Source organism: Ornithodoros turicata, chromosome 5 (genome assembly GCF_037126465.1).
Source record: "Ornithodoros turicata isolate Travis chromosome 5, ASM3712646v1, whole genome shotgun sequence".
Taxonomy (NCBI): domain Eukaryota; kingdom Metazoa; phylum Arthropoda; class Arachnida; order Ixodida; family Argasidae; genus Ornithodoros; species Ornithodoros turicata.
In genome coordinates this window covers 83,087,301-83,108,028 of record NC_088205.1, presented here as the reverse complement: position 1 = coordinate 83,108,028, position 20,728 = coordinate 83,087,301, and the positions used below count along the sequence as shown (strand labels likewise).

General features: G+C 46.5%; 2 protein-coding genes across 3 annotated transcripts in view; one reads left to right on the top strand and one right to left on the bottom strand.

Annotated features, from left to right (window-relative positions):
* Positions 1-20,728, top strand: part of LOC135395035 (neurobeachin-like) — a 67,902-nt gene that overhangs the window by 29,309 nt on the left and 17,865 nt on the right. For both annotated transcript variants that reach the window (XM_064626210.1, XM_064626209.1), the window contains exons 35-36: positions 1,406-1,835; positions 2,078-2,214. In XM_064626210.1, coding sequence (XP_064482280.1) covers positions 1,406-1,835; positions 2,078-2,214 — 567 coding nt within the window. The remainder of the gene's footprint in view (positions 1-1,405; positions 1,836-2,077; positions 2,215-20,728) is intronic.
* LOC135396261 (protein mab-21) lies at positions 15,892-17,256 on the bottom strand. Its single transcript, XM_064627283.1, has one exon. It carries the CDS (start codon positions 17,229-17,231, stop codon positions 16,134-16,136), a length of 1,098 nt encoding a protein of 365 aa, XP_064483353.1. The 5' UTR covers positions 17,232-17,256; the 3' UTR covers positions 15,892-16,133.

The following is a 20,728-nucleotide window of genomic DNA, read 5'->3' as shown; positions in this document are numbered from 1 at the left end:
ACGTTTTTAGTCGATTTCGTCTCTTCATTCGAGTGCCCAGTGCACCGCAGAAAGAAAAGAAGCCTTCAACCCCAACAGTTGCATCGTCTGAAAGTCAATGTCGTAATCTTGTGCGGAATGTGGTTTGTTATTACGACTTTGTTCGCGCTTGCTTTGTATAGAGACACCATGTGCACTGCGAGAGAAGCTCGTGCCCTCCAGGCTCCAGAAGATGGAAGAGCCCGGTAGCCATCTTTAAAAAGGGCTACCGAAAAGATGGGGCTACCGGTAGAATGGAGCAGAACAAGGCCATACAACTAATAATATGTGAAGAATTTTTTAAAAAATCATAGAATATGAGAAGCCACATTTAAACGTGGTTTTCTCGTGACGTATTGATTTTTTGCTATAGTAGTTCCACTCTACCAAGTTGATGGCGCTGTTGCACCATCAGACGTCATTTGTTTGTAAATAAAACACGACGGCGGGCTATCGTGTGGCCACGCAGTGGGGGAGCTCGTCACTATACGGGGTGTTTTTTTTTAAATTCGTTACATAATGTTTGCAAAAAAAAAAAAAAGGAAAGACTAGCGGAGCAAAATAGATGCCGTTTTAGCAGGTCGTTAATTATACGGCCAGGCGAACATCCTGTAGGACAGCGCATGCAACTACTGAACGACTAATTAGCTAAAATTCATTAATCAACTTATTAATTAGATGTTTTCTCTGAAATGCGAGATAGCAGAATTAGGGCCAGTCATTATTCAAATTCACAGTCCTTATTAAACGCCCTGTGAAGCGAACGTACTTCGAGATATAAATTGTCAAAATTTCGCTATGCAAGTGAGCCGAAACCAGAAGTACACGCTTTTCGAGCCCATGAACGACTCAACCTTCGCCTTATCTGAGTCGGATAGCGGTCTATCTGGCCAGCAGTTTAGCGCCTATACTCCAATCAGCTCCATCGCTCGGAAGCACGTGACTGTCTCACGTGGATTGCCTGTCTCTTTCTGCGCTCGAGTAGTGCGTACTTCTGGTTTCGGCTCATTTGTAAAGCGAAATTTGGCAATTTATATCTCGAAGTACGTTCACTTCTCAGGGTGTTTGATAAGGACGATGGATTTGAATAATGACTGGCTCCAATTCTGCTATCTCGTATTTCCCAGGAAACATCTCATTAATAAGTTAATTAATGAATTTTAGCTAATTAGTCGTTCAGTAGTTGGATATACGCTGTCCTATAGGATGTTCGCAGTACCGTACAACCTACCTACTAAAACCGAATCTATTTTGCTCTGCTAGTTTTTTTAAATAAAAAATTCTGTAACGAACAACAACAACAACAAAAAACACCATGTATATAGTTGAAAATGGTTTAATCTAGATGGATAGGTTATAAAAAAAAATGCGTTCTGTTCCTCCGCAGTCGTTATGCGCCCAGACAGCCGTGGAACGCAAGGAAGAGGAGATGATGTGCGACCACCTGATCACGGCTGCTCGAAGGCGAGACTCCCTGGTGGCCAACCGTACCTTAGAACGGGTACTCAACATCCTGACCAATAAACACGGAGCCTGGGGAGCTCCGAACACGATCGAGTTTCTTCGACTGGACGCCTGGGAAGACGACGCTCGACGCCGTAAGCGTCTGGTGCGCAACGCCAACGGGTCCTGTCACCCCGAGGGAACCCTGAAGGCAGCTATCGAGCATGGGGCCCCCGAGGATGCCATTTTGCAGGCACGTGAAGAATTGCACAAACAACTGGCTATGACCAGGAGACAGCATCAGTTACAGAGCTCCGACCTCATGGACGACAGCGACTTCTGGGATGACAAAGACTTAGACTCCGAACTTACAGGTACTTCCACGCACGAGACTATATCTCGCTTATAAAGGGGTTTCGCGCACAAAACTTTTATTGTTTTCCCATTTAATCGCGAACAATTTTTGCTGAAATGAGGTGGTCACCAAAGAGCGATAAAAGTCGCTTTCCTACCGTATAGCACTATTTTACTTTACTCTCTACTTTTGAGAAGCGATACCCCCCGCGTTGTTATCCAAAGTAGGATCTTGAAGACAGTCCATGTGTCTGTCTGTCAGGGTCTGTAAGTCTGAGTACAAGATGTCGCCTGATCGCTCCCGGAATCAGTGCCCCTGGCATGCTGTCCATCACCCAGTCGGAGATGTTCTTCGAGGTCTATGAGGACGACATAGAGTACAAGAAGAACGACGCCGAGGTAAGCACTTGTCGTCTCCCTTTTGTTTTGCCTTCCACCTGCGTTATTAATCACCCGGGTGCTCGCTTAGTATTCTAGTCGACCCTCCGCGGATATCAATTAGGCGTGGACCACCACCCTTGCCCCGTCCTGTTTGTTTTCTCTCCCTCTCTCCGCTCATAAATTAATGTCCGCCCAAGAAAACAGCCGCTATTACGTATACGGTGCTGCGGTGCAGGAGGATATATTTCTTCACTACACTCGGAGCTCTTTTCTTTTTTTTCTTTTTTTTTAATGTGTCGTGTGGTGTGAGAGTCGGAGGAGGGAAAGGAAAGGGTGTTTTTTTGGAAGGCGCCGTATATGAAAAAAAAAAAATGTTGGTCGAAAAAATGGGGTTGGCTTCGAGCGGAGCTGCTCGAGAAACGGTGACTTTTATGAGAGAAATGACGGAGAGGCTATTTATTTACGTTGCAGGCCATAGTGTAATGTGGATAAAAGCCTCGTTCCTTCTCCACACGGCACTTGTCTTTATAAGGATACCACCACGGCTGGTCCAGATCATTTCGGATGCCTAACTTGTGTTGAAGGTATTCGGAGTTTGTGCGCGTGATAAGATACCCGGAGTTGGAATATCCGCCATATGTGCGAGAGGGATACCGTTCGTTTATCCGATGACGATCGGATACGAAAAGGTTTGTGGGTGCCACCCGTCGAATATCGGCCACAAAAAAAGTGTTTCCGGAAGCGTTTCGTGAAGGTGGTAGCGAGGAACTGTTTGCCGTTGTTGTTCCACCTACACCACCTCGGCGAAAAGTGAAACGCCACACGGCATCAGGAAACTCACCCGTGAATTCAGCTGGGCTGCCATAAACAGATTATCAACTTCCCATAAGAACGTTTCATCCTCTTTTTGGGTGCACTGTGATTTCACTATTTGTTCGTGGTTACATGGACGTACCTAAAACGACGATATTGCGAGACGACCTTGTCAGCTTGGTGGTGGTGTCTCAAGGTGGCTAGGAGGTTCCAATCCTACGACCCCTGAAGTCGGCCCAGGACGTGTACTAAATCTCCTTGTGTTCCACTCCGTCCTGAAGTCCTCTCTACCTCTGATGTGCTTAGCCACAACGGTGCAAACACAGAATGAGGAGGTCTAAAGATACCCTGAGTAGAAAGGTGTTTCGCTTATTCGGTACGAATTTGCTGCGGGACATGTTGCACCTTGCTGTGAAAGTATCCCTCAAGCAACTATATAGGCTTACTCTGCCTGTCAAACTGGACCAAACATTAGATTACATATATCTAATAACGGAACGCTCCTTGTGAACGAGCGCATGCGCAGTATTAACCTTGGCGACGTAGTCATCTTTTGCCACACAAGTATTGGACCTGGAGACCTTTAACCCGATGAATCTGGAACCTGATATACGTGAGAGTCGAGTAAATTATCGGGTCTCGACGAAACTTTGATAAATGCTCCGGGAAGCGACAGGAAGTAGTTATTAGAACCATTAATAGGGCGACGCCCAGCGGGCAGAAGGTGGATGAAGTCATAGGGAGCATGACGTCATAGTGGGGGTCACGCGCCACCGGCTTACTCTGGTGATTGGTCGCGCTTGGCAGGTGAAGCATCTCACCCCGCGCGCGCGCGCCTCGTCATCGCTTCAACCAGGGGGAGCCACCATCCTGTCACACCGACGTTGCTTCTTGACGTGCTCAATCGAGAAGACCGTGCACAGAATGGGGGTGTTACATGTGTGCAAGTACCGCATAACACGCCAACCTTTCTCATTCGAGGAAAACCTTTTCCTATTGAAATCTGGAAGTTAACGATCTCATCCTGAGCGTCCTATGCGGTTAAGTTATTTTTTGGCAAGCGGACACAGCCTCAACACAACGTCACTTTCGAGAATCGTAAGAATGTGGCGCAGCCCGATGCGAAAACCGAAAGCAGTCAACGTCACGGTAACTGCTGTGGAACTCACTAACGGCGTACCGAGAATCGAGACTGTCGCCTCATAGCGCGACAGAAAGTCTTCTCAAATAATACGTATATTTACCGGGGAACCTCGGTCACCCAAGACTGAAATCGCGAAACCCAACCCGCACACAAGTGCCGTGCATCATCGGAAGCGCGCGCAACAAAATAGGGACCAAAAGAACAACCTGGTGTTAGGGGATGATGTATCCGCGCAAGTGTGCCGGAATTCATCCAAAAGTGCGGGAGGGGGGGGGGAGGGGGGAGAGACGAGATTTCCCAAGGGGGAGGCGGACGCTCAAAGCTCCGCCCCCCTCTTAACCGAGAGTGGCGCCGCCCCAGCGATTCTCCGCGAAGCCTCCGGGCAACGTCGTTGTCGTCGTCGACGCCATCTGAAGCGTTGGTGGACACCATTGGATGGATACGAATGAAACGGGTTTCTCAATCGAGAGTCCACAGTTGAAGCTGAAACTCGATGAGGGAGAATTAAAATCTTTCTGCGGCGCTTCGATGAGGAGTATATTGGTCGCGTTGGAACAGTTTTAAGAAAGAATTCTCGACGGTGTATACAAGGGACCGAGATCTAATGTGACTCCTTATCGATGAAAGCGCTTTTCTTGGGACGTTGCTCGGCGGTTAGTTAAGTGAGACATTAATGTACCGGTATACATTGTACATTTGCGCACGTACGCGTTAATGGATTTACACATTTGGGGCGAGTCGCAATTTCCTGTTTTCGGGAGAAGAACCAGCCCAATTCTCTTGAGTTATATACACGTATGAAAATGGTCAATGTTAATGTCCACCTCGGGCAGCTGAACGCTGTTCGTGCGGGATGCAAGGAACGTTCACGTCAACGTTCGTGCAAGTGTTCGTGCAACATTCTTACGGGTGCGGGCCTTTTAAAATACTCGTTATGTTTCTATATTTTAACGATCTATGTACCATTGATGCGCGCATTAAACTCCAACTGGTCGTCGAGCGATGCTTTGAGGACGCGCACGGGCAACACCTTCCTATAGATAAGCAACGAATGCCGTTGTCCTGCCGACGAACCGCCGTTGTCTGAAATCGAAGGAGGGAAAAAAGCCCTTCTGTATATACTACCTACGCACAGCAGCCTGGAGATAGCAGAAATATTTTTGGTAATACATAGTTGTAAAGGCTATTATGCTTTCAAAGATGCTGTTGTGCCAATGCATGCATCTTTTTACGGCGATACAGATTTCTTTGCGCAAAAGAGCAGCACAAATGAGTTTCTGACATACTGTGTAACTATATACCAGATGTATTTAATTAGATAAGTCGTTATCTGAAGCCCTTCCGTTAGGATTCTGACGGCTCCAGACGGACAACACCAAGAAAGATCGCCGTCTCGAGTATTGGATAGTCCAAATATTATTCCGCTTAACTCCGTAGATAAGAATAAGGGGTGCGCCCGCGTAAATAGTGTTTTCACTCCTTTATTCTAAAACTCACTCCTCGCAAGATACCGGTTCAAACCCTCAAACTTCAGCAGTCAGCGAGCGTGTAGTTTAAAGTAACGCGATTATTATCGTATCATTCTAAATAATTGTTTTTCGTCGACCGCGACATATTTCAATGCCCACATTAACCGTTCGGTGTTATTCTCAGCCGCTATAAAAAGGCCCAAGTTTTTGGTTGAAAAAATCTATATGACCATTACATCTCGTTCCCAGTATATTATTTCGTTTAGTTGACGCCCTTCATTCACAGCAGCAGCAGCACGGGTATAGAGTTTTGTTGACTTTGGGAAGGGCTTGGTCGATCTTCGAGATATGTAGATTTATCTGTCGATGATAATCAGCATATTTGAGCGGTTCTCTTTGCACGACGCACATCGATCCGGGAACGGATCGATCCATGTGGGCGCGCAGGTGTGCACCGGTGCGTGGCGAGTTCATCAGAGAGATGAGTCCATCGGGGGAAAACATTGCCCTTCTTCGTGGATAAACTTTTTTTTTTTCTTTCTTTCTGTGTAACGATATTGTTCTCACGTATTGCTTCGTTTGGAGCATCATTGTTTTCTTCCACATTGTTCGTGTACTTGGGGTAAAATCTTATTTGTTAGAAAATAATCGCATCTAAGAGGCAGTTTAACTCTTTTTTCCCGCTCTTACCTAAGTTAGCGTGTTTTTTTTTTCTTTTTTTAAGTTAAGCTAACGCTCTAAGCTAAAGCTAAGCTAAGCTAAGTTCACGTTTTTGTGCACTGCTCTCTTAAAAATGAACTTCACCGCATAGCTCGCTCCTAGCCAACCATCATCTCGAATGATATCGTTATCTGCCCTGATTTGTTGAACACCGGGGCGTACGCCTTTTCTGTGACAATTATGAACAGCATAAGCGTCACAAAAATGGCGTACGCCTCCCATTTTCTACAAATCAGGGCAGATAGCGATATCATTCGAGACGATGGTTGGCTAGGAGCGTGCTATGCGGTGAAGTTCATTTTTAAGAGTGTGTCTCTCGAGCAAGAGCGTATATAGCTGCCGGCAAAGTTTTCTAGATGTGACCCCAAGCAAAGGAAAATTTAAGTTCCCGCGAATGTTATCTCGGTCGCTGTTTGGGAGAAGCTGCAAAGGATAAAAAAGTATGAACAGATATGGGAGACCCAGAGAAGGGGAAAGAAAAAAAGAAAGAAAGCAATCGTCGTGGAAATCACTGAGAAATTTCTGAATTGCGAGAATGTTTGGGAGGAACAGGGACGGGTAGTTTATTTCATTTATTCATCTGAGAAGCCTATAGAAAGGCATTACTGGTGACACCTCATCGGGGAGCGCGGGCAATTGCTCACCGGACATTTGCTCACCATTCCAGAGTCGAGCAAAAAATGTCGTATCTTGCCCCGTGTCTCACCTTGTCCCACCTTACCCTACGAATAACCTTCCCAGCGTCTCACCATATACCTAACTGATGAAGCATACTATAAAAAAAATATATATTTATTTAATTTCGCGGCCACAAATTTTCATGAAGTGAAATTTCGTGAAGTCATCGCTAAGCTCGATATTACCCTCACAGCTTTTCGTAAAAGCTGCGTTGATAGGAATAATTCATACACAGCTTCAGTCATGCGCGCGGTTGAAAACATGACGCAGAAATTTGATGTTTCCCATCTGTCATCCCCCTCCCCCCCAAAGCTATAAGAAAGACACATAACTTGGGAAAACCACAGGCACGTAAAAAACTTGGTGGGCATTTGTCCGCCTTCAGCTTTCGGGCGGTGAAAAAATGTCCGGTGAGCAAATGTCCTGGACCCTGCGGAGCACCGCATTAAATACAATCCATTAAGATGCAGTTTAATTAACGCACGATGAAGGGAGTATACTCTAAAAACTGAACTTCACCGCATAGCATGCTGTGCGCCAACTATTGCCACGAATGATAGCGTTATCACTTCTGATTCGAGGAGAGAGGGAGGCGTACGCCTTTTTGTGTCAATTTGGATATACGATAATTGACACAAAAAGGCGTACGCCTCCCTCTCTCCTCGAATCAGAAACGATAACCTTATCATTCGTGGCAATGGTTGGTGCGCAGCATGCTATGCGGTGAAGTTCAGTTTTTAGAGTGATATAGGACACACGCAGGCACATAGCAGCATCGGATAAAGATGATCCCAAGGTTGCGGGTTCGAACCTCACAGGGCACTAACCTCGAGTGAACCCTCGTGACGTGGCTCATGGTCGTGACAACGTTACGCCATCAATTATGATTATGAATAGTTCCCGATCACGACGCGTCATATAAGAGGTTCCAGTCCCGGCCTGAGTTTTCGTTAACTCGGCCGTCCTTGAGATTGCTTGATTGCCGCGAATGATAGGGTTATCGCTTCTGATTCGAAGACAGAGGGGGCGTACGCCTTTTTGTGGCAATTTGAATGTACGAAAATTGCCACAAAAAGACGTACGCCCCCCTCTCTATTCCAATCAGAAGCGATAACCCTATCACACTTGGCAATGGTTGGAGCATAGCGTGCTATGCGGTGAAGTTTTGTTTTTTTGAGCGTAAAGACGGCCGGCGCGGAGAGAATGACCGGCTCGCGTGCAATATAGGCGACGCTTAGCGACCGACCCGCATTTGCATTCGGCCCGCATCTACATGCGCATTTATACTACGTTAATATTCGGGAATATATTCGAGAGGACGGAATGTTCTGTTTTGTCACAAAGGGCCTCATCTGCATGGTGGTGATACTCCATTTTGAATCGTCAATTCATTCAACGGAGGCGACTCAATGTGGTTTTTACAGCTCCAGTTGAGACGAGTACGTTGACTCTCCCAGATGCGCCGTCACCACGGTGATCTGGAAGACATATCCATTTCCCCGCACTACCAATCCTTGAGGTCCGCATTTTCAGTGTCTCATCCTAAAATCTAAATCAGCTGGACTCTCGCCCCCTCACTTTGTCAAAATTGCTTGGCCCATGGTGGCCAAATATAGCCCCACGAACGCTCTGCATTCCGCGCACTTGTGACCTTTTTGGACACCGTATAGACGACCTGCCCCCCCCCCCCCCCCCTACTTCATTGATTACGTATCGCCGCAACGCAAAGCATGCTGGTGGGCACTATCAGCTTTATCATCCTATCAGCCAACGCGTTTTCCCACCTTCTTGCCCACCACAGCAAAATATAACCTCGAACCAGTCTTCTCTCTGACGTCACATGTTTGTAAACGGAAGGTCGTCTATAGGACTTGGGTCACCGCATCACCACCAGCAATCCCAAATCATAATCACAAAATAAAGTAGTTGTTTGAATCCTTTCGATACACCTTGTATAGCAAAATGCGTCCCATATGGCAGTTTATGCTCGTTCGATAACTGGCAGTTTGAAACTGCTTCCATTCGGAGCTTTAATACGAGTGGAGAAACCCTGGCCATGACCCGTTCGGATACGAAATTTGCTGCACTGACTCCTCCTTTCGGGTACCTCCGTTTCAGCGGTGTATATCAACACCCTATCGGTGTATATCAACACCCTACGACACCCTCACGAAAGGATGTTTACTGTTCAGTTTGAACACCGTTAACGCTGTTCAGATTTTTTAGGGCGTTGTTCGAGAGCGCTGGAACTGACTCCTTGCATATCAACACACGCAGACACACCCGTCCTATTGAGGCCTCGTATTGCTTAGCTCTGTTCTGACCTTTAAAGTAATTAATTACGAGTAACGCGAGCGACGTAATTGCGGTAATTAATTACGTTCAGGATTAGTTTCGATATTATATGTAATTGTTACGTTTGCGAGTAATTTGTGCTGCACCTAAAAGGTCGTCATATTCGAGGTATGTGATTCGGAGACACTATATTAAACGTCGCGATAGACGAGTTAATTAGCCGGCCATCTTGCTCGTAAATAATGTGCACAGCTACGTGTATCGAGTTATGTGCGGTAAATGGGAGCGTATATCGTTCAGGAAAGCACGCGAAGAATATGTTGCGTTCTTACAACCCAACACTAAAACCACCTCACATGCAGATGTAGATCACGCTCTAATTGCTCCATATAGTGTATATATTGTCAGCCCTGTGCAGGCCGACAGCGCCGCAGAAGCAGCACTCTCGTCTCGGAACCGGACCCGTATTGTTCTGCTCAGAGGAGACCGCCGTTCAATTCTGCGATGTCTAGTGACACCCCTGGCTTCCCGCCAACGGACAACCGACATTCTTCCCCCCTCTATGTTGAACAGAGTTGATCCCATGCTCGCTTTCCGCATGCCACGAAACACATCTCGTCAGGATGCTGCATTAATCCACCGCATGCGCCTCGATGTGGCCTTTACAGCTCAGTGGCGTTACCGCTTGAGACAAATTGATTCTCCCACCTGTTGCCACTGTGGTGCTCTTGAGGATCTGGAGCACATTCTTCTTCATTGCCCTCACTACGAACCTTCCCGAATCACACTCTCCGAGTCTCTTCGTCAGCTGGACTCTCGCCCTTTCTCCCTACCGAAATTGCTTGGTCCCTGGCCCAATCCAGCCCAGCAACGCTCTGCGCTCAAAGCTCTTCTGACATTTCTGGACACCATCGGACTTCGATCGTTATTGTAAAGGGGCTCATTATTTTATTCCCCCCATTCCACCAAGCACTGGGGTAGAGTATCGCCTGTTGCGATGAAACTCCCCACTCTCCAAGGCCGAAAATAAAGTTGTTGTTGTTGTCAGCCCTGTGCATATATCGAATGAGCTCCTCGTAATCGAGTTCACCGTAAATGTTTCTTCATATTAGGGAAGAGAAAGAAGAATGTGGGGAACGGGGGTTGGGGGGCTATACACTCAACCAGCAAGATCCTCTCAAAGGGAACATGGCCTTATTGGTGGTTGACTGCTACAGCCTTCTTGGGGGTATATGTCGTTTTGCTCATTTTTTTAGGGTCATGCAGGGTCACGAATCGGTTTCGAAAGTCCTTCTCATTCTTGTGGTGCACGTCCAAATTGGAACATTCCACTTGTTGCTGTTTCTGGAGAGGAGTTAGTAACCCAGCACCGTGCGGGCGGCCAACTTGCTCATATGTGTAAAATGCCACGTATTATGCTGTAAACTGGGCATCTACTAATGTTCACCTTTCTGCAAGAAATGAAAAGTCACATGCACACCAGTCTTTTAAGCGCACTATAGTTGTTCAACTTTTGACCCTGTGGCCAGGGCCGGCGAGAGATATTACCGGCCCCGGGGATGACTCCGGATGAGCCCTGCCCGGGTCTCCCTCCTCACGCCTCCTGGTGCTAGCAACCATCGGGTCTTGAGTCGGGCGGGCCCCTGAAGAGGCCCGGGCCCCGGGGCTCCATCCATGGCCGCCCCCCCCCCCCCGCCGGCCCTGCCTGTGGCAGTCAATGGAGTGCCTTCTCTCGTGTCATCCTGCAGGCTGATGCGACCAAATTTTAATTTCTACACTTTAAGAACAAAGGAGCAATTTTAGTCCTCTTGAGGACTATACATGCATTGCCGCAAAAGTTAGTCCCTTTCGGGAGTCAATGAATGTCACAAAGTGGGGACTGCATTTCAAGCTCTGTTCTATCAGCCCTATAATTCATAAGTCATAATTCATGTGCATGAATGAAAATACCTTGCATTAAACCGTCAACCGTGATATGTCGAGTGATATAAAGTCTCGCGATAAAGTATCTAATAGCCTTATTCCATCCAGTTTATTCCATCAAATATTTATTCCATTCAGTCTATTCTATCAAATTCACGAAGAGAGCACATTTACGTATAGACCGTTGCATTCAGGAGATCATTTGCGAAGTTAAGTGACTATTTGTAGTCCTGGGGAGTAAATTTAGGGATCAGGGGACTTAAATGGGGAATAATTGCAATCTAGGGGACTACAGACGCTGCAATTACTCCCCATTCTACTCCTTTTTTTTTCTTCGGGTGCACATCGATGCATGGACATTGCTGTACAGGTGATACCTCTTCGTGGATGTTTTTGCGCAGCTTTCCCTCGGAAGGGGAGGTCAATTTTGTCCAGCATAACACCTTCTCCTCATTTCGTTTTTATCGTGACTTTCAACGACACGTAATCACAGGCATGGTATATAGTAGCAACACACTACAAAGACCGATGCACCTGCACCACCACCGTCGCGGCAGGTAGCGCTGACTATAACGTTCAGTTATCAATAATTAGCGGCGAATTTGTTGCAAATATTTGCTCCTATGACTCTGAGCATTATGAGAAAGAGTTTGCCGGGCTTTTGGTTTAGGTCTGCACTGTATCGTAAGTAAAACCACCTATAGAACTGCGCAAACAATACGAGGTCTGACGACTTTTGCATTCCGTAGAGGTTTGCGTGGACGGCAAACAGTGTACATCAAATAGGAGAAAATTTGCGGCGTCGTAGACATAAATCCGCCCCTGATCCCGACATGGCGGCCCCGCCTACGCTTATATCGATCGTTGCATCCCAAGACGATCCAAGATGGCGATCACAACGGGTGCCATCCATGTTGATGCGCCACCGAAAAATCAATGGCCACGTAAGATGAAACAATCGGATCTGTTGTTGTTGTTGTTCTATGTTTCTTCTGACACTATCTGTTAAAATGCGATAAGAGTGAAAAATACTGCCTTCTATTTTCCCCATCGAGGAAATATTTTTAGCGTGTTTCTCTCAAAACTCACGAATTCAAGTTGCTGCCAATGTGTCCGTTTGTGTATAGGCTATCTATATGGCGCTCAGCAGTTGGACGTTCTATATCTTCGACGTAAATACGACATAATATACGTCGCCAGAGATCATTTCCACAGAACAGACGCAAGAACGTGCTCAGGACTGTATACTCACACACATTTATTCGGAGCTCCATACACTACACTCTTAGAAATGAACATCAACGCATAGCACGTTCCCAGCCAACCATCATCTCGAATGATGTCGTTATCTGCCCTGATTTGTTGAAAACGGGAGGCGTACGCCTTTTTTGTAATAATTATGAACAGCATAAGTGTCACAAAAGAGGTGTACGCCTCTCGTTTTCAACAAATCAGGGCGGATAACGATTTCATTCGAAATGATGGTTGGCTTGGAACATGCGCTATGCGGTGAAGATGACTTTTAAGAGTGTACAGACAACAAGGAATCGTATATCCTTCACCTCACCTTAAAATCGGACAGTGTCTCCAATCTGTCGGTCGCGAATTACAGTTGAGGCAATAAATGTGCCCGAAAACGCCAAGTTATATTGAAAGGAAGAACACTTTTCTTCGTCGATGAGCAAGGAGAGACATACAGCAACGCTTTGTGACATAAAGTGTTCAGTTGCACCGCGGTGCTAGCACGGAGTTAGTGTTTTCTGTCCTGCTGCGAATAGATGAGCAGGAGTTAGTATATAAACACTCGAAAGCAGTTGAGGGCATCCTACACGCTGTAACGCTAAACACTTGGATATCATGTGACTTCTGAGTGAAGCTCCTGCCGGAGTTCCGCTCCATATTTCCCAAGGCTGCGGGTTCGAGCCCTGCCTCCACCATCTTGATGGTGACGAAAGAGCGTCCTTCTTCTTTCCGAGGGGGATAACGTGAGAAAGGCCTTTACGCAGTGGCCCTCTGACCGATGCGCGCGTCAATCTTTGCTTTGGCGCTGCTTTGTCCGGGTTCGAACCCGCAACCTTGGGAAATTTGGAGCAGAACTCCGGCGGGAGCTCATTTAGGGGCTTCACTCATATATGAGAAGTAACCCGTGAGCTGAGAAGTCTATATGATATCCAAGTTTCTAGGCTGCGTTTCCTTTATGAAGCAAGAGGACAACGGAATCTTTGGAAGACGCATAAGCGGATGCTGCGAAAACCACGTAACAAATATAAGCTGTTGCTAAAGACCTTCCGAGAACATTTAATAGAATTTAAATACCGAAATTCAGTAAATAATGAACTGAGACAAGTATGTAGCGTAATTAATTGTTCTCCGACAATCGCACGTAACATGACGCATGAATTCAGGGATGCCAATTACAGTACAAATGACGAGGAAAAAAGCGGTGATGAACGCGTACTGATGATACTGTACAAACTGATACTGATACTGTACAAACAGCACAGTTGAGCTGTTTGTGTATCGACGTTCGCGTGTCTGTCTGTCTGTCTTTTTAGCGCTTCCGCAGTATATGATCTTCTACCAACAGACCCAACGGGATGTTTTGGGCGATGAACGCATTCAATACATTCGGTACATGTCATAAAAACTGCATGGGCAGTATCAGTTTCTTTCTCCTTTTAATGCGACTGAAGACAGTTGCATATCGATAGAGTCGTGTGGGACATGGTATCTTCTAAGTGTATCGCAAATTTGTAAAGCTGCCGTCGGGGCGAGCCACCGCATCATCCACTTTCCCGTGTGCCATTAAGGGCCACTTATTGAGGCGTCGCCCCCTTTTACAAATCGGAAGCTACCTTAATCAGGGCTGATGGGAGCGAGGCATGCAAACCACCGGTCGCGTGCCGCCTCTGTGTGTGCGTGCCCGTCTGTGTATAACATCCGATGCAATCTCCCACTGTCAGGGTGCGCACACGGGTGCTGCTCGAGCGCCCTTTGGGACTTGGGTGTGTGAGCTGCTGGTTCCGTTCGCAAATTATACTGCCACTACAGCTGCGCAACTATTTTTCGCGCTTTTCGCTTACTAAAAAAAAAAAAGAAAAAGTCATTTGATAGGACACGTAAAACGTTCGACGTTGAGTACTGTTTTTGATCTATAGGTATAATGTCAATAACCGCGTTGCTGCATTTTCGCAGAACACGTGCAAGTAGCGGTAGTTTTCAAGTGTGGCTCCAACATCTTTAGCGAATATCCTTCGAGACTTGGTGTGACAACTTGTTCGAACAAAACTTGGTGACTCATACACTGTAAGCAAAAAGGGTGTGAAAAGGTGGTAACTTCTATATTTACCACCTACACTCTTAAAAATGAACTTCACCGCATAGCACGCTCCTAGCCAACCATAATCTCGAATGATATCGTTATCTGCCCTGATTTGTTGAAAACGGGAGGCGTACGCCTTTTTTTGTGACGCTTATGCTGTTCATAATTGTCACAAAAAAGGCGTACGCCTCCCGTTTTCAACAAATCAGGGCAGATAACGATATCATTCGAGATTAGCGACTTTTAGTATACCGTTGATAAGGATATCGTGCCTATCGGAACCAATCGCAGTGGTGCGTGACTCAGAATCTTATCCACTGATTGGTTCCGGTTGATACGGTTCGACGCAAGCCACGCTATCAACGGTCTGCTAAAACTCTCTATTATGGTTGGCTAGGAGCGTGCTATGCGGTGAAGTTCATTTTTAAGAGTGTAGGTGAACATAGCGTCTGATAAAGGGTGTAAAAGGGTGGTAAAAGCAATTATAATATGTCCAAATTAATACAAAAAGACGTACGCCCCCATCGCTCACCGAATCAGAAGCGGTATACCCTATCATTCGTATATATAGCAGGTACAACTTTGCAACCTTTTAGGCACAACATATGCGACAACTATTACCTCCTGAAAGGTGTGTAAATGCTCCACCCCTTTTTTTTCTGAGAGTGTAGAATGGAAGCTCACAAACATTGGTTTCACCAATTGACACGTTTCTCCAAGAAATCTCCAGTTTTATTCCCTTCTGTCTTTTCTCATCACTTTAGTTTCGTTTTTGTGACTTTTGATCGATTTCACGCGTCAAGATACATATCCAGAGTTCCAAAGACGGCTCATTTTTTGTATCAATAATGTTAGCATGTTCCTTGCACCATTTCATGCAAGTTCTGTCAAGATTTTATGCCGTATATATAGTATGTAAAATGTTTCCTCAATTTGGCCTCACATATTGGGCGGGTATACCGTTATGTCTATTCAAAGGTACAGACGTCACCAGAACGCCCGCGAAAGTGGCAAGCTCTTGCGCCTCTCTCGTGATATCTTCAAAGACGATATATCTTGTAATGCTTCATTTTGTATAGTTTTTATATGAGTCGATACCTCGCGCTAAAAGCAGCGCATTATAAGTAGGATTATAAATACCTTTTTGAATGTACATATGATAGCGTTTTAACAAAGTGGTGAAAGGCCATTGGCACGACCCTCATATATGGGCAACTCGGCCCGCATGTTTTATACTCAATGTCTTCTGAACTGCATTGCAAGGGGGTCCCAGCGATCATTTTCTCAACTACCATTTTTCCTTGAGCGATGTACTCGAAACAACTATCCTAGAAACTTGTACAACACAATTTTTATTCACAGTTCGTCAACACAGACTAGCAATAAATTAGAAAGGAGGTGCCGTTCTTTCCGCCAGCGCGACCACAGTGAACTTTGAAATAACTTCATCGACTCGGTTGTGGAACAGCCTGTCCTTCGCGGCACACACAATCAACGAAATCAAAAGACAGTCTCTCACCTCAGTTCCTTTCTGGTGGACAAAAACCTCCTATATATGTTACATAATACGAGCTTAAAGTTTTTCTAACGATCTCGGATTGGTGAGCAGTTCGCGGGTTAGCCTCCACGCCTGCTTGGCGGCGTTTTCTAGCGCACTCGCTGACTTCCCTTTGAAAAGATCCAGATGCGGCAGAAAGTAGTGTGGACACCGACGACACTGAAGACAAGAGATGAGTTGCAAGAGGATCCCGTTGATCCGGTCACCCAGACAGGCTTCGTCCCACTCTAATTCACGAGGATGTTTCTCGCATTCGTACAAGAGCAAGGTTTTGAGATGATAGGCGGACACCGGATTCCCAGGCAAGTCCAGGTGTCTGTCACGGAGGGTCTTCAGCACGCTCAAACACCGCCTTCTGCAACCCCCGGCCAGAAGACGGTTCTCGGCGTCCAGGAAGCAGAGAACCCAGGCGTCCCCTTCCATCGACGACTGCTTTCCTTGTAGTGAGACGCATTCCTTGGAGAGGAGATCGAAACCTTCGCCTTTCACTTCGGCCACTAAGTTTGGGTTTGGCCAGGGCACATGAGCCACGGGCCAGTGAGCCGCAGAGCGTGGCCAGAGTCCCGAACATCTGAAGGCCGGCGTGATCTGGACTACATACCTCTCTCGGATGCGCAGCTTCACTTCGCTCGTATCGGCCACCATTTTGACGCTGTCTCGATAGCTGCACTTATCGCACGCTTGAGCCACCAGGGTTTGGAACCGGGAGCGAATCTTTCTCGCGGACAGGTATCCAGAAGCGGTGATAAACTCCACCCAGAGGGACATTGAGCGTTTCCTTCCATCACTCAGCTTGAGCACCGCGCATCCGGGCAGCGTCCCGTCGTCCACGAAGTTAAAGACGCCCATCTGATTGAGGTAAAGCACCGCTTCGAACTCTGTTGGGGAGATGACCTGCACCCCGTCGTAGCGCCCGTTACAGTCATTCAGGGACGAGATGAAGCGGGGTTCCTGGACTTCCACTTCCTTCAGGACATCCTGCACTACTCGGCAAACTTCGCGTACCGTCTTGGCGATGCTCGCCTTTCGCGTCTGTACTCGTTCGCCGTAGAACTTGTTGAGCTGGTAGAGCAGCTTGGACTGCGCTGCCAACATGTCCGCCGGCACCAGCATCCTGCCGCACTGGATCCGTCGTGGCCGCCGCCGTCGTCGTCGATGGGCGGCTCCGCCTCTCCGGGCGACACTCCTCCGGCCGCTCCGCCTCACGCGCGAGACCTTTCTGTGGGGGACGATAACATCTCCACCGTTTGTCATTGGGGGTATTTTAAAAATATTCTCGTCGGGTCTACATTTTACCTTCTTATCGGACTCGAATATTTACCATATTGTGGTCGAAGACACCCGAGATACGGCGCGCAAGATAAGAATAGTTGAAAGTAAAAGAGAAGTTTGTTGACCGGATGAACGAAATACCGAAAATGACCAATTAGACGCGTAATTATTTTTGTGGACTATCACTTGACCGTGTGCCTGTGTGTACTCACTGCCATGTCGTACCGTTCAACGCCAGTATACATTGAGCGAGCAGGTACCCCGCTGCATGTACCTCATGTTTATGTACAGCGTATTGCCTGATAGTGAATTCCAGTGGCCGTCGTATAGTGCGGGAAATCTTCCACTGGCTTGAGTTGGTCGCTTCATTGCAACCTTTCATTAATTGGTCCTTCCGTTCGCACTTGGTTCGTTTCTATACACTGAACCCACATAGGCTGTCTACACTCTTAAAAATGAACTTCACCACATAGCAGCTCCTAGCCAACCATAATCTCGAATGATATCGTTATCTGCCCTGATTTCTTGAAAACGGGAGGCGTACGCCTTTTTTTGTGACAATTATGAACAGCATAAGTGTCACAAAAAAGGCGTACGCCTCCCGTTTTCAGCAAATCAGGGCAGATAATGATATCATTCGAGATTATGGTTGGCTAGGAGCGTGCTATGCGGTGAAGTTCATTTCTAAGAGTGTACTCTGCGCTGCACGAAAACGACCAGCCGAATTCGCCAGTGAGTCTCTGCACCCACATCGTGTGTGCCAACAATCATTGAACGCGCGTATTCCGTCCAGTGGCGGAGCATTTCTAATTATTCGGATGAAAGCCAAAGAAAAACATGTTAATCCCGAAGTGGACTGGACACTACAATCTCATACCTCGGATGAAGGACCAAACCAATATAAAATCAGAGTAAACAACAACTTTATTTGAATGATGACTATAGTGAGGCGTCGGGGGGCGATACCCTGAAATGGCAGTGAAATTGAATATTGAGTCGCGTCACAGTGAGGACCCAAGTCCCGTCCAATAAAATCAGAGTAAAGGATATTCAGAAAGAAATCATAATTCTCAGCACACGACCTAAGGAGGAGGAGCAATATCTACCAAGTAACAAGCTTCGGATCCCGGCGGTATTTTTATGTCCCGAAATCCCGGGATTTTGCGAGGACAAATACCGGGATAATAAATTTTGACTTTCCTCGCAACGAATGCTCGGCGTTGCAAATAAAAAATGGAAAAATTTCCGCGAAACGGAACCAACTGTATATCGTCCACGGCACATGGACGAACATGCTGGTGCAAGACTATCGCATGGGTGGGAAGTTGTGCGTCCTGGGCCGACTTCATAGGGAACTATACCGACATTATTTGTCTTCCACATAGCCGAGAACGGTCTTCAAGCAAGTATTCTTACAACCATGAATTGGTACGTTGGTTATAAAATGAAGAGAATAACGGAGACAGCCTTTCCAGAAAAGTAGTCTCTGCTATACCCTCATCCATGCCAGAACACTATACTACGAAGGAATAAAAATAGAGACGCGTCAATAGGTATAGGAAACGCCCACTGGACTGGATTGCTAGTATTCGTAATAGCGTGGATGGGACAGTCGCACAAAAATCCATATACTACAGAAATTCCAGGATTGTAAATACGGCTCGGGAGCCTAACGATCTGTTACTTCACGGGAGTAAATAAAATGACGGGGTATCAATAAGACGACGTTCCGGCGGAGCTTGCGGTTCGTCATGAGAGCGGGTTTAATCGCAATGCCGTTCAATTGGGCAATGCAGTTTTCGTCGTGGCAACAGCAAGAAAAACTCTTTTTCTATGTCCAAGTTCCCAGACGGTTCCGAGATGTGTGTTTTGGGATCCGAGACGATTTAATGGTTTTTCGTTTGTCATCGCGAAATGCTGCTGATGAAGATGATTTCAGTTTTATTTGCGCAAAAGCTACTCGATCGAGCTATTGCGACAAACTATAAACTAATATGTTGAACCTATAGTTAAAACTTGAAACGCTCATGCTAAAAGAACTTGCGTGTATTGTGGCCTAAAAGTAGACACGAACAGTATAAAAATATTTGTAAAATCGCAATCCATTCAGATAGCCGATGTTCTCTCAAAATATAATGTACTCTAATAAAAGGAACGGTAACCTCATGACCCTACGATAAAGGGCTGTATGAAGACGTAAAGGTTACCGATACAATTCGGTGAAATTACGCTACCGATACATTTAATGTATACAATGGATAGGCGATGAGAATGTGCCGGACAGAAAGTCACTCCTCATCGCGAAATGTTATCATGCTCCCTATAATGACTAATAATAATATAGCGCGTTACCCACACGCGAGATAATGGGAGTGCACGATAAAAACACGCTAAATGTAACTTGAAGGTCATGCCACAAACGTTGTCTTCCGCATACTGTTTTCTGTTCCTTTTCGGGCACAAATCGGTCCAAATGTCATCGACACCAATATTTCGCCCGGTTTTTAATTAGTCGAAAAATGACGGTCACGAAGCTTACTGTATACCTATACGTTTGCGGCTTTAGAGTGCATGGGGAGTTTTATGGCATCTTCGATTGGCAGCCACCGATCGCGCTCTATCTTCGACTGGTGAAAACGTGGCAGTTGTTTCTTTTTTCCATCTTCTTTCTCCCTCCAACTCGGAGCATTGGTACCGCCAGTCGAAGATACCATTAGTGCATCGTAAGCGCCCTCCGATTCTCTACCGCTGTCACCCACTCCAAGGGTATCATGCAATTGGTATATCATGTTTTTGGAAACGTTATCGTGAAACTTGGACGATTTCCTAAAAACTTGCTATTCAAAGGGCTCGCCGTTGTGGGCCTCACAGACGTGGGCAACGTCGGGGAATGTGCGTCCTGGGCCGACTTCTAAGGGAACTGTGTTTTGACATATGTCTGAAAGCGTCTGAGGGAAAACCCAGGAAAAACTCCCGACAGCACAGCCGGCACCGGGATTCGAACCCGGGTACCTCCCAGTCTCGACGTGACATGGCCAGCAAGCACGCTTACCGCTGAGCCACGCGAGCTGGTCGCAATGTTCGGAGTTCAACAGCATGTTAAAATCCATCCAATGCTGCTTCTACACCGTTGCTTGGGCGCGCGTGCCTGCTGTTTACCCGTTCCATTTGTCTATTCAGTTAAACGTCAATGGGACGTTTCTCATCATTTTTCATTAGTTAGGTGTTCACTGCATGCTCTCAACATCCTGTCGAAATTTCTCGAAAACTAATTGCTCGTTATGAATGAAACGATTGTGTACGAATATTACTCTGCTTGGCGAGGACACTGTTACTGG

Excerpts from the sequence above, each read along its gene's own strand:
- LOC135396261 (XM_064627283.1), bottom strand. The coding sequence starts at position 17,231 with ATGCTGGTGCCGGCGGACATGTTGGCAGCGCAGTCCAAGCTGCTCTAC.